Here is a 14,859-nt window from a genome sequence, read left to right as displayed (position 1 = left end):
AATCATTTAATAAAATGGGTTGAAAACTTTTACTAAAACCCGTTAATTTCATGTCGGATTCGTGTTGATTAACATGTCGTGTTAGTTTTTGTCACCTCTAATGTTGGGAAGTAATCTTTTACTAAAGAGGTTGTCGAATAAGAGATATAATTTCATTTCTAGTTTTTTTGGCGCGGAATAATCCATTATCTAAGAAATATGTTATAGAAGAAATTTGGTTATAAATAAAAGTGTTTTATTATGTAAAATAGGATTTTATGATGGTTGTATTTCCATTACTTGACTTTGTTTGAAAACAATAATAACTCATAAATGGAATATTATAAATTAGAACTCCTAGAAAGCATCTTAAATTATTAATGTAACTAATGTGTGCATATCACAAATCGAAAGGAATATAAATTGTTTCTTATTGTGATTTCGTAACAACATTTTTCTAAAGATCTATGAATATATAACTACTTCTTAGACGATGACAATCTACGTAAAAATTTAGTCTCCAACACATTTTTGTCTAAATTGCCATCGAACCAAGAAGTGGATATAAATTTCCTAAATCGTTGTTATTGTTGTTATATCCCTACTATCTGCCTAAACCCAACCATATTTTACTACTAAGAATTAAGTCAAAAAGCTTGATCTCTCACAACTTAATCATTTAGACTTGTTTATGTAGTTTAAGAATCTGGCATTATAGATCATTATTCAAGCATTGGGGACCACATGTTGTATGTCATTGGCCTACTACAGATTCATAGATCTCTTCTAGGAGGAGGATTTTCTTGTTTTGATAATCTCTTTGCTGATGAATTTGAATGGTGTTTATTTGTAGCCCCAACACATCTCATTAAGAAGGCTCTTATGTTACATACAGTTTGTACACTAATAATGTATTGAATCACATAAATATACCCTTAAATAGACCGAAGATGTAAAATTAAATGTACTAAATGGAGAGATATTTTGAAAATTTTAGAAATTTTCAAACCACCTTTTCACAAAAAATCTACTTCGTAAATAATAACTAGGTTCAAAATTAATAGAAAAATCAAATTTCAAAATTACTTTTGGTTAGGAATAAATTTTTGTTAATCTAGGTGGCACGGATTCAAACATTATAATAAAATTGTTTTCGAAATAATTTCACATCAGAAAATCATATGGTTGGGTTCCAACATATTTATATCGGAATTCAAAAAATTTGATTTTCAAAACACCTTTATGTCAGAAATTATTTTTTAAAATGGTCTTTTCGAAGATTATGGTGATATGATGATAATTTCATAAAATGTGATTATTACGTGAGGCACCATTTTTTTGTTCACTCCTAAAGAAAAAGATCCTTGTGGTTAAAATAAAACAAATATGAGAGTTTAGTCGTGAAGGTACAAAATCGACACAAGAGGTTTATGGTTTAAATTTCGCATTTCAATACAAATTCTAGTGGGTGTTTGGGATTGCTTATAAAAAAGGCTTATTAGTTTATTTGCTTATCTAATAAGCAAATAAACTGAAAATATGTTTGGGTAAATGAAAAATGTTTTTAAAAAGGGCTTTTTGGTAAAGAAGTAAAAAGCAGTTTTTGAAAAGAAACAGAATCGTGGTTTTTTAGGGCTTATTGATTTTTTAGCTTACTATCTTAAAAGCTAATCCAAACACATTTTTAAAACTGCTTTTAGAAAAAAGTTGTAAGCCAATAAACATTTTTCTAAAAAAACACTTTTAAGTATAAAAAGCACTCCCAAACACCCTCCTAGTCTTATTCAATTTACCTATGTGATATGCCATGTAATGGGTTCAATACCCAATAAATACAATGAAATACTATTTGTCCCGGTTGGTGGTTAATTTTTCAGAATAGGTTAAGAATTCAAACATTGACACGTCAAAGATATTTCTAGTGTTCTAAGTAGGTTCAAGGTTCAAATATTAACACACCAAAAATATTACTAGTATTTTACATTCTACAATATACCCCCAAGTAATTCGAGATTATGTCTGAAATCGTAACCATTATATAGAGTTTGGATGAAGCCAGTGGTTGATTAATTCTAAAAAATAAGTGATGGATAAAGAAATACTAAAAAGTAGTTATTTTGTGATGAAACCAGTAGTTGATTAATTCTTAAAAATAAGTGATGGATAAAGAAATACTAAAAAGAAGTTATTTTGTGATGTTACTTCATGTGCTCATTGCAATTAATACTTAAAAAGAAGCCTAAAATCTCAATTCAAGCTCGATACAGTTAAAAAAAGCCTACGTCTATTAGAAGTTACTTTTTAGCAGCTGGATCTATATGTAAGAAGTTACCTCAAATTCCCTTTAAATGCTCACATAGTTTTGATAAATCTTTGGAAGCTATCAAGATTATTTTAACAATCACATTTTCAAACAATATCACAAAAGTACAGGAACAATGAACAAGGTTACAACAAAAGTTACAAAAACATCATACAAAAAGATGATAAAAAAACCTAATCAAGAAATTATTGGTCGGCAAAGAAACTAAGTTCCAATATTTTTATGGTACACTAAAGGATCCATATGAATTGGAAAGTTTGACATAAAATCTTCTTATTGTTGACCAGGTGTTGGTTGACACATGGCTCGGCTACATCCTAACTTCAATCCCTTGCTTTAACAAGTGCTCTTTTACCGACTCAATCGGTACCTACAAACAAATAACAAATGAAAAATATTAATATAATATAATATATATATTTTTTTTCTGTAAAAGACTAGTGCAATACCTCTTTCCTGTGAAAAATGCCTGCAGCAAGAGCTGCAGAAGCATTTGTCTTTTCAAAAACCTCTGAGAAATGCTGAGCAGTTCCTGCACCACTACTTGCAATCACTGGAATGCTCACAGCATCCGAGATTAGTTTTATCAGATCGATATCAAATCCTTTTCCCTGACCTGAAATTTTTTTATTAAAGAAACTCAAACATTCAGTTTTTCAAAAAATAAATAATTAAATAATATTGAGTAGTTACCATCACAGTCGATACAGTTGAGCAGAATTTCACCAGCTCCCAATTCTTCAACAGCTTTGGCAAGCTCGTATGCTCCAATTGGACGACCCTCTCGTCCACCATTCACCTGTTAATAATTTACATACATAACCAAATTAAAAAAAAAAAACAACTTTTTTTGGTAAAAATGAAAAGTAACAACACTTACAGTGCACTGATACCAGGCATACTCTTCCCCATTTGGGCCTAACAAAACCAAAAATTTATATATTCAAATTTATTAACATAAAATATACTGTATAATTTACTGTTACTCACCCAAGTTTTCTAGTTTAACAGCCTTGAATCCAACCTCATCTTCACTTGTCAAATACTGTCTACGTGGATCAATGCTTACAACCACCGCCTTTACAATTTACAAATAAACAAAACATCATATCACATATTTACATGTCTTTCTTTTCTTTGTATATAGACTCTTTTTTTTAATTGGTGTATCACCTACCTGATTCCCATAGACTCTGGAAATCTGTTCTAAGCTGCTCTTTCCCGTTTTTACCTACAAAAGTCAAAAAACACAAGCACATGAATTATGTAAAATAAAATATAAAGGATGAAAGTTAGTTGCCTACTCCTGTTTTTAGATACTCTTCTGCAGCATAAACAGCATCACTCCCGATAGATATCTTATCTGCACCAGATCTGAAATATTCTGAAGCCACCTCCAAACTAGAATAGTACCTATATTATGGGAATAAACAGTTATTAAATTAATTATTAACCTCATATTTATATAAGCACAGTTAACAGTACCTTCCATTTCCATCAGTGAAATCTCTGATACCACCACCAACTGTAAGTGGTACAAAAACATTCTCCGATGTGTGTTTCAATATCTATGAATTATATTTGTTATGATAAGGTTAATCTCTTTGTATGTAAGTCAAAAGTCAAAACACATACCTGCAACATTGGCAAATCTCCAAGAGGGAAATCTCGAAAACCGGTAATATTTAAAAAGCTAACCTGCAACGTGTGCGTGTGTTAATGTTACTATCTCTTAGAATCCACAAATTAATCAAAACTCAGTAATGGAATGGGTCATTCCATTCCATTCCATTCTATCCAATCAAAACAGGGCCCAATATGTAATATGTAATATGTAAATATGTAAAAAAAGAGACAGTAAGTACCTCATCAGCCCCATCTAGGTAATATTGTCCAGCAAGTTCAACTGGCTTACCCAAGTTTCTCACCTATACAACATAACAAATACCACTCTAAATTATTCTGCTTACAAAAACATAATATATCTTCAACCCATCTTTCATAAATATTATTTTGTTAATGCTGTTTCCATCTCTACTTATCTATGATTCTTATATTATTATATAATATCATCATCAAATTACCTCATTATCTTTTGTCTGCTCTCTCACATCATACTGATCTCCTTTAGTCACAACAAGATCACCATTATCATTTGTTCTCACATCAAGACAAGCAATTACCTGAAACATATTACAATTACTTCAAATATGATCAACATTTATTATAACAACAAAAGCATTACAATTCCACAACTCACCCTCTTTGCAAGCTTTGTAGCCTTCCTTTCCAATGGCTTCTGTCTTCACATTAATTGTTATATATACATATATATCAAATTCAATTATTCAAAAGCTCAAAGGTTACCTTAGCAACAGAAGAATTTGGTAACAAGAACTTCCGTAATATCGAAAGACCAACATCTGATAATTTTTTTAATGATTAAAAACAAACGTCATACAAAGTAAAAACCACCCTAGAAATAAAACAATTTATATGGAACTTACCTCCACTTTTTTCCGGGTGAAATTGAACTGCATGCACATTTCCCCTCCTAACAGATGATATGAAGTCAATTCCATAGTTGCAGGTCGATGAAACCCAATCTTTATTTTCTTCAGACTGTTGTGTATAAAACCAGGGTCAGGGGTATAATTGGTATTTGGTGAAAAAAAAAGACAAGGAAACATACCGGTACAGCACGATAAGAATGAACAAAATATACATGGCGGTTTGCAATATCATCTAAAATAACTGAATCTTTTTTGATTTGTAAAGCATTCCAGCCAATATGAGGCACTCTACAACCATTCAAAGGATCAAAACGTCCAACCACCCCAGGAATCAAACCAAGACCTCTCACTGAAAACACCAAACAATAATAAATCATTGATTCAAGACAAATATTCAGTCAATTAATAGAACAGAGTTGCAACCAACTACTCACCTGGCCCGTTTTCTTCACTTGACTCAAAGAGTAGCTGCAGACCAAGACAAATCCCTAAAAATGGGCGATCATTCTCTATGTAAGTGCACAGTGCTTCAGCCATCCTAAAACAATCAAAATGGATTTTGTTTGTTAATGGATGAAAAAACATTGTAAATATGATGTAAAAGTTACCCGTTGTTGTTTAAGACGTCCATCATTGCAGCAAATGCTCCAACACCAGGAACAATAAGGCGCTTTGCATTCAGAATGTCCTCCGGTGTTTCAACCTGGACAATAATGTATCACAATATATGGCGTTGTTGTTATACACCCAAATTTCACTTTCACCATATGAATCGGAAATGCCGTTGTAGAAAATAGACCGAAAGAAGCTCAGAAGAACTTACATCTTTGATATCGAGACCGAGATACCGGATTGCATTTCTAATACTTTGAACATTACCGGCACCATAATCAAGGAGAGTCACGGCTGCACATGCAAGTTAACAAATAGTATTAAAAATAGAATCGATATGTGCAGAAGTTGACGGAAGACTACTAAAATGGAGAGAGCGTATAGAGAACCAGAATCGTCGCCTCCAACAGCGGAAGCGCGGACAGAGAATTTCGGTGGAGATTTGAAAGTGATGCTATTTCTATGCAATTTAAGCAGCAACCTCCTCCGTGAAACCATTGAACCAGAAATGTTGGTGAACTGCGAAGAACCGAACGTCGCCGCCTCCATTTTTCCCCTTCCAATGCACGGTTGTTACTCAGCTTCTCAGCCCCTGCTTCAAGCCTTCAATTCAAATCAAGTCAGGAACCTACCTAAAACCGAGCACAACACTGGCGGCCCTTTCAAATTTATGGGCCAAGATTTTCTGTACCCGGGATGTTAATCCAATGTGAGCATGTAGTATTGTAGTGTAGGGTTTCAGTTAAATACAACACGATGACCACTTTTGGGCTAAAAATTGTTGTTAAAATTTATATAATAGTAAATTAGTAATGTATCTACAAAACTACAAAAATATCCTTATGTATGTATTTTTTTGTAGTTTTAGTATAAGCCATAGTTTTTTTGAATTGACGGTACTTTTGAGGTAGTTTGCTTGTGATTTTGGTCCTTTACTAAAATGAAAAGACTAAAATACCCTTTTGATAATATTTTTATGTTTTTTCTATTTAATTTAAAGTTTTCTTAATAAAAAATGTGGGACCTCTCTCTCTCTCTCTCTCTCTCTGTCTCTCTATCTCTCTCTCTCTCTCTCTCTGAAAATAAGAAACAACCATCGTTGTCGTTGTGTGTCATCTCACCGGAGTTCACTTCCGTCAACCTTTGTAGACAAGATCCACACCAAATGACTCCCCTCATTCCTAACATAAAACCCCCAAAGACAACCACCCAAAACCTCCCCGAAAAATAGGTCCGACAGCCACCTCCAACCACTTACCATTGTGTTCAATTGTTCATCACCATTGCTTTTTTCCGAGGGACAGCACCACCATCACTAGTTCGACCACCACCAAGGAAGAGAGTAGAAAGGAAAGAACTGACCACCGTCAACAACCAATGTTCGCCATGTTGGACTATCTGTCTAAGCACATAACTATAATTGATATGTATTTGACCCGATACAACATGGTCCATTTGGGTTGTAACACTCTGGAACAATTTGATAGGATGGATATTTGAGAAAGAGGTTATTTGTGATTTATTAATATATTATAAGTATAATATATTTATTGAGAAATCATATTATTTAATTAGTATTGATCAAGAATTGATTTGGAATTTATTTACTAATAAAAAGAGACTAATTAAATTAACGGGGAATGATTATGTAAATCAGTGAGACATATAGTTTGGGCTAATGATCCATGGTTAATTTGTAATGGGCTAAGCTTATATGAATGTCCATGAAGTATTAGTCCATATAAGTTATGGATCATAAGCCTAAGATAAGAATTAGGGTTTGCTTATGACTTTTGGAATTCTACACTATATATGTATTCCTCTAAAGCCATAATCGTTCACTGTGTGTTCTTAGAGAATCATAACCGAGTTTAAGTCTCCAACTTCTCTCTCAAGTTCCTCCTCTTGTTCTTGGTTTGTTATAAGACATTTGAGGCATCACACTTGAGGTGTTAGGCTCGTGAAAGACCAATTCCTACAAGCTACAACAAAGAGGTAATATTCTAACTTACTTTTATGATTTATATGTCAAATTGTATGCTAATTGTAGGCTTCAAGCTTTGGAAATTTGTGTTGCATATATAACTAGAGAAAACTTATATCCAAAGCTATTAGAGTTGGATGTGCACCATAGGAGTGTTATAGTAGACAAAAACTCAACAATAGTATCAGAGTCATGAGTGTTATCTATTATATTGATGCATTTGTTAATTGTTCAAAGCAAGAAAAATTGTTTTTTTGGAATCTGCATGATCACCACGTGGTCAAAGTTACCATGATCTGGTGACTATTCAGTGGATGATTTTTTCAGTTTTTTGGCCAAGTTTTGGATTATAATCATTACCACAAACTGTTTTGACTATTAAAAATTGTTTTTGTGATAAGGTGATGATTTTCATCATCCAAAACTAAAAAAGATAAATTTTCAAATTTTAAGATAATTAATAGATTATATGTTAAACTAATTATTAGCATAATTTGATTTGAAATTATCTTACTACAAAAGTTGTATTATGATCAAATTGGTAAAAGATAAAATGGTTATTTTATTAAGTTTATAATTTGATCTAAATGTTTTAAGGAGTTACAAATTTTGTCATCAAATTTAGAACTCAAAAGGTTTTTTTAAGGAGTTACAAATAAATATTAGTGAAATTGATCTTAATGTTTTTGAAGAGTTTCATAAGTTATGGAACTTGAAAAGTCTCATCTTCATAAAACAAATTAACTCCTTAAGTTATGAATTTCAAAAGTTTTTCAAGAATTACCAAACTTGCCCTCAAGTTTTAAAAGTTGAAAAGTCTCAATTAAGAAATATCGAATTCATAGAAACCCTAGTAATTTGAAAAGTTTTCAAAAAATGTAACTCATGGGTTAATAACTTAAAATTAATTAAATAGTTTTTATTTGATTTAACATCTTGATGTTTTTGAATAGTTCGATTAACCCTTAATGACTTTATTAGTAGTTAGTTAAATGTTTAATTAAAAGAGTATTATAAATCTATAATCATACGGTTTAAGTTTAATTAAATTAAGAGTATAATATATAATAGATTAAATCATCAAGTATATTAAAAGTTTAAAATACACCCTTATGCTATATAAAATTAAAAGTGTAACGCCGTAACAATTTAAACAATTTTTCACATTTTCAAAACACGTTTCCATTCATAATTATTATAAAAATCTCAATGTATCACATCTCAATTCATAAAATGTATCCCAAGATCAAAACATATAAAACTTCGCGTGTGTGTACGAATCATGTCGGCGCCTTCCCGCGGTCGTCACTAGTACCTGAAACACATAACACATAACACATAACATTGTAATCATGATTGCTTAGTGAGTTCTCCAAAATACCACATATAACACATATTAGCCACTCGAGGCTATAACTCTGTGGGCCCTCTGGCCCTAACTCTGTGGACCCTCTGGTCCTAACTTTGTGGACCTTCCGGTCCTAAATCTGGAATACACACAGCATAAATCACATAGAAATAATGCAGTTCAACACATCACATAAAAAGCATACAAGATACTCTGTCACATAACTCTGGTTACCACTCAAGATAAAGTATAATGAGAAGACTTACCTCGGATGTCTCGGTAATCTCTCGCTCACACAAACACTGATCTAGCCTCTGCCTAAACACATAAACAATCATCTCAATCAATAATGGCTCTCTGGGTTAGACTAGATCCTCATATGTCCTCTAAGAAGGCTAAAAGACCATTTTACCCTTCAAACGGTCCACAAGTCCAATTGTTGACCAATCCCTAAGAGTCAACAAAAGTCAACGGTCAAACCTTGACCAGACTCGTCGAGTGCACAAATGTGACTCGGCAAGTCCATGTGTGTCCTTCACACTCCTGGTCCTCACTTGACTCACTGAGTCAACCCTCCACTCTTCAAATCATCACTGATCGTGAATCGCAGGACAACCCGTCCCAACTCATCGAGTCCGGCTCTTGACTCGGCGGGTTCAGTCATGAACTCAAGTCCTCTAAATCCCCTCTGACTCACCGAGTCATTTCCCCAACCCAACGAGTCATCAACTGAGTGATTCTAGGGGAACCTAATCCTACTCGTCGAGTCTGTTCTTGGACTCGGCGAGTTCATGCCATGCCCAAACTCAAACGACCTCCTGAGGTCAGATTTGTTTCTCTAATCCATAGATCTGACCTTCCCAAGCACGATAATTACGTAAAGTTCAGATCTTGATGCTCATGCAAAGGCCCAAGGGCTCTATTTGGAGAAATAACCTCAAATATGACATCCTAAGCTCATGACTCCTAATATCAATCATAAAGATCAAAGGGTTAAGGTCTCTGGACCTCTTTGGATCCAGATCCAAAGCCTCAATACGAGAAAGGACCAAATGCTCATCCAATCAAGCCTCTAAAGGGTCTAGAAAACCCTAACTCCAAAGGTTAACACCAAAACTGAAGAAGGATCGAATCTATACCTCAAATATGAAGTCCCTGGCTCTGAAATCTACAGAATAGCACCCTCTTTAGCTCCCTCTTGCCATGGTCACCTTCTTCTTGCAAAAACACCAACACAATGATTAAAAATGGCCTCTCGTTCCTCACAAACGCTCTAGCTCTCTTAGGGTTTCTCTCTGGGGTCTGGTAGCCGCAACTGAAGGCTATAAGAGCCTTTAAATAGATCCCAAACCCGAGAAATTAGGGCTTCACTTAACAGCGTGGACTCGTCGAGTCTGGTCTCCAATCCGGATAAGAACTCGTGGTCCTACTCGGCGAGTCTAAGCATCAACTCGCTGAGTTCCTCCCTAAACTCAAATTAAATGAATAAAATAATATACCTAGAAATCCGGATGTTACAATTCTCCCCACTAGAATCAGACTTCGTCCTCAAAGTCTCTCTCCGCAAACAACTCTGGATGCTGCTCACACATCTCTCGCTCCGGCTCCCAAGTCATCTCGGACCCTCTCCGATGTTGTCATCGGACCTGCACCAGGGGCACTTCCTTGTTCCTCAGAACCTTGATCTTCCGATCCATAATTGCAACCGGTCTCTCAACGTAGTTCATGCTCACATCCACCTGGATATCCTCTAATGGTACCACCGCCGACTCATCGGCCACACACTTCCTCAACTGCGACACGTGAAAGGTGTCATGAATTTGACCTAACTCTGCAGGTAGATCCAACCGGCATGCTACCCTGCCTACTCTTGCGATCACCCTGAATGGACCAATATATTGGGGCCCTAACTTGCCCCTCTTCCTGAATCGGATCACTCCTTTCCAAGGAGATACCTTCAGGAGTACGAAGTCACCAACTTGAAACTCGAGCTCCGAGCGACGCCTATCCGCGTAGCTCTTCTGACGACTCTGAGCTGTCAACAATCTCTGCCTGACCTGCTGAATCTGCTCAGTCATCTGAAGCACTATCTCTGTGTTGCCCATCACATGCTGCCCGACCTCTCCCCAACAAATAGGGGTCCAACACCTCCTCCCATATAATAACTCGAAGGGAGGCGTACCAATGCTCGAATGATGGTTGTTGTTATATGAAAACTCAGCCAAAGGAAGTAACGTGTCCCAACATCCACCGAAGTCCAACACACATGCCTGAAGCATATCCTCGAGCATCTGAATCGTCCGCTCACTCTGACCGTCCGTCTGTGGGTGGTATGTGGTACTAAAATGCAGCCTCGTACCCAACTCCTCATGGAATTTCTTCCAAAATCTGGAAGTGAAACGCACATCTCGATCTGAAACAATCGACACTGGAACTCCATGTCGCGATACCACCTCCCTTACGTACAACTCCGCCATCCTCTCAGCAGAAGAGCTCTCACTGATAGCAAAGAAGTAAGGGCTCTTCGTCAACCGATCAACGATCACCCAAATTACATCGTGCCTCTCGCAATCCTCGACAATTTGGTGATAAAATCCATGGAAATTTGTTCCCACTTCCACTCGGGAATCTCTAATGGTTGCAACTTGCCATGCGGACGTTGATGCTCAGCCTTGACTCTACGACAGGTTAGGCACCTCTCTACAAACCATGTGACATCCCTCTTCATATAGGGCCACTAATATTCTCTCTTCGGGTCCAAGTACATCTCAGTGGCCCCGGGATGGATCAAGAACCGCGACCTATGCGCCTCTTCCATCAGAATGGTGCGTGCCCCACCCTCAAACGACACCCAAATCCGACCCTGCAAGGTCAAAAGCCCTCGACTGTCGGCGACAAACTCGGTCACCTACCTGACTACCTGCTCTCTCTTGCGGTTCTCTAGTCTCCCGGCCTCAACCTGGGCCTCTCAAATGGTGTCCAACACTGGAGTCATCACTGTCAATCTCATGCAAATGTCTCGTATCGGGGCACTCTCAGCCCTACGACTCAGGGCATCGGCTACAACATTAGCCTTGCCCGGGTGGTACAGGATCCCGCAATCGTAATTCTTTACCACATCCAAGCATCTTCTCTGGCGCATATTCAGATTGGGCAGATTCATCAAGTACTTCAAACTCTTGTGGTCCGTGTATATAGTACACCGGACCCCATATAAATAGTGACGCCAAATCTTGAGGGCGAACACCACGGCCCCCAACTCTAGATCGTGGGTGGGATATCTTGTCTCATGAGGCTTCAGTTGCCTCGATGCGTATGTGATCACATGCCCTCTCTGCATCAGCACCGCTCCCAATCCCGATATCAATTCGTCACAATACACCACAAAATCCTCCATCCCCTCCGGAAGGGCTAACACCGGGGCTTCACATAATCTCTGGCGAAGAGTCTCAAACGAAATCTGCTGCTCCGGACCCCATGTAAAAGCAACACCCTTCCGGGTCAACCTGGTGAGAGGCACGACAATCTTGGAGAAATCCCTGATGAACCTCTTATATTAGTCGGCCAACCCTAGGAAACTCATGATCTCAGTGGGGGATCTTGGCACCCCCGAACTCATCACTGCCTCAATCTTATCCGGATCGACCAATATCCCATTCTGGTTTACGAGGTGTCCTAGGAACTAAACCTATCATAACCAAAAATCATACTTGGAGTGCACAAATGTGACTCGGCAAGTCCATGCGTGTCCTTCACACTCCTGGTCCTCACTTGAGTCACCGAGTCAACCCTCCACTCTTCAAATCATCACTGATCGTGAATCGCTGGACAACCCGTCCCAACTTGTCGAGTCCAGCTCTTGACTCAGTGAGTTCAGTCATGAACTCAAGTCCTCTAAATCCCCTCTGACTCACTGAGTCATTTCCCCAACTCAACGAGTCACCAACTGAGTGATTCTCGGGGAACCTAATCCTACTTGTCGAGTCTGTTCTTGGACTCGGCAAGTTCATGCCATGCCCAAAATCAAACGACCTCCTGAGGTCAGATTTGTTTCTCTAATCCATAGATCTGACCTTCCCAAGCACGATAATTACGTAAAGTTCAGATCTTGATGCTCATGCAAAGGCCCAAGGGCTCTATTTGGAGAAATAACCTCAAATATGACATCATAAGCTCATGACTCCTAATATCAATCATAAAGATCAAAGGGTTAAGGTCTCTGGACCTCTTTGGATCCAGATCCAAAGCCTCAATACGAGAAGGGACCAAATGCTCATCCAATCAAGCCTCTAAAGGGTCTAGAAAACCCTAACTCCAAAGGTTAACACCAAAACCGATGAAGGATCGAATCTATACCTCAAATATGAAGTCCCTGGCTCTGAAATCTACAGAATAGCACCCTCTTCAGCTCCCTCTTTCCATGGTCACCTTCTTCTTGCAAAAACACCAGCACAAGGATTAAAAATGGCCTCTCCTTCCTCACAATCGCTCTAGCTCTCTTAGGGTTTCTCTCTGGGGTCTGGTAGCCGCAACTGAAGGCTATAAGAGCCTTTAAATAGATCCCAAACCTGAGAAATTAGGGCTTCACTTAACAGCGTGGACTCGTCGATTCCACGAGTCGACTCGTCGAGTCCGGTCTCCAATCTGGATAGGAACCAGCGGTCCTACTCGGCGAGTCTAAGCATCAACTCGCCGAGTTCCTCCCCAAACTCAAATTAAATTAATAAAATAATATACCTAGAAATCTGGATGTTACAAAAAGTCTAATATATTATATATGTATAAGCTAAAATTCAGTATTACCGTTAGTAGGTCTCATTCACGAAGTCGGTCTATAAGGGGGGTATAAGGTTACTGTTGGATTAATGTCTAAGTCCATAACTATTTTGGTATGTAATTAACCCGATGGTGCGTGGTCCTTTTGGGTTGCCTTCACCAAAGCAACCTGATAGGATCAATTATGGAGAGAAAGGATTAAATATGATTTATTAATATATTATGAGAATAATATATTAAAGGAGAAATCATATTGTTTAATTAATATTAGTCAATAATTAATTGGTAATTAGTTTTGTGACTAAAAGAGATTAATTAAACTTAAGGGACTAGAATTATAATTATAAGATAATTGCAATTTGGGCTATGGATTGTCTTATATTAAGGAGTGGACGAATTCTATGGGGAAACCCATTAGAAATCGTCCAGACCCTTAAGGAAAGTAATCCATGGGTTGCTTAGGGCTTAAGCAACCAAATTAGGGTTTCCTTGTTAGATAACCCTAATTGTCTCACTATATATAGATCCCTTAAGGACCAAAAACGTGGACAAGCATCTTGCTAGGGTTTTCACACGGTTTTGGCAGCCTCCATCCTCTCTCCTCTTCATCCTCTTGCTTATGGTGTTTGTGAACCATTAGAGGAGTGACACTTGTGACTCTAAGCCTTCCAAAGTCAATTCAAGGAGGAATTGGGATTGTTATTGCTACATAACAATCAAGGTAACATTATAAAATTATTCTCATGTTAATATGATTACTTGTACGCTAGAATTAGGGTTTATAGTCTTGGATAACTTCCATGTACAATAGAGAAACCTAGATCCAAGCATTAGGGTTTGTATGAGCACATAGGATGTTCTTATGACCAAAACCCATCAGTGGTATCAGAGCCTAGACTGGTTTCTATTGTATTGATGCTTGATATGTTTGAAAAATTCGTTTTTTTGGTTTCTAGAGGCTGGACTCGCCGAGTCCATGCAGACTCGACGAGTCAACTCGTCAGATGGAGCATATCTCGGGATTTCTTGCTGTTTTTGCTTTGGGATAGTTGCCTTATCATATTAGATCAATATAAATCCGATTTTATGATATATTTGACTATATTCTTGATCTAATTGGAGATATTTATCAATTAATAAGACAATTGTTTCCTTATGTGATAATTGATTAATTATTTTGACTAAATTGATAAATTGTTTTGCAAGAAATCATTAAATAAATCAAATATGGATAATTATGTGATTGATTGTTAATTTAGATTATTTGTTATTTGATCCTTATGTTATGAAATGTTTCATATTTTCCCCTTTAGGTTTTATAGTT

The 14,859-nt window shown here is 37.0% G+C and overlaps 1 protein-coding gene across 1 annotated transcript; it reads right to left on the bottom strand.

Annotated features, from left to right (window-relative positions):
• Positions 1-2,368: 2,368 nt before the first annotated feature.
• LOC111883571 (imidazole glycerol phosphate synthase hisHF, chloroplastic) lies at positions 2,369-6,117 on the bottom strand. Its single transcript, XM_023879893.3, has 19 exons — positions 5,817-6,117; positions 5,639-5,721; positions 5,424-5,518; positions 5,250-5,353; positions 4,995-5,164; positions 4,810-4,924; positions 4,670-4,725; positions 4,563-4,601; positions 4,387-4,485; positions 4,168-4,230; positions 3,938-4,000; positions 3,788-3,870; positions 3,607-3,715; positions 3,480-3,533; positions 3,293-3,380; positions 3,183-3,220; positions 2,996-3,101; positions 2,752-2,918; positions 2,369-2,672 (listed from the first exon to the last, which is right to left on the bottom strand). The coding sequence occupies exons 1-19, from the start codon at positions 5,974-5,976 to the stop codon at positions 2,613-2,615; spliced, it is 1,752 nt and encodes a 583-aa protein (XP_023735661.1). The 5' UTR covers positions 5,977-6,117; the 3' UTR covers positions 2,369-2,612.
• Between the last annotated feature and the right edge of the window lie 8,742 nt (positions 6,118-14,859).

Source organism: Lactuca sativa, chromosome 5 (genome assembly GCF_002870075.4).
Source record: "Lactuca sativa cultivar Salinas chromosome 5, Lsat_Salinas_v11, whole genome shotgun sequence".
Taxonomy (NCBI): Eukaryota; Viridiplantae; Streptophyta; class Magnoliopsida; order Asterales; family Asteraceae; genus Lactuca; species Lactuca sativa.
Note: the sequence above shows the minus strand (reverse complement) of the source record. Positions and strands in the feature narration are given on the sequence as shown.

Coding starts and splice junctions, on each gene's coding strand:
- LOC111883571 (XM_023879893.3), bottom strand. CDS start 5,976: ATGGAGGCGGCGACGTTCGGTTCTTCGCAGTTCACCAACATTTCTGGT. Junction 4,486..4,562: donor CTACAAAGCTTGCAAAGAGG/GTGAGTTGTGGA, acceptor AATATGTTTCAG/GTAATTGCTTGTCTTGATGT. Junction 4,001..4,167: donor ACCTAGATGGGGCTGATGAG/GTACTTACTGTC, acceptor CACACGTTGCAG/GTTAGCTTTTTAAATATTAC.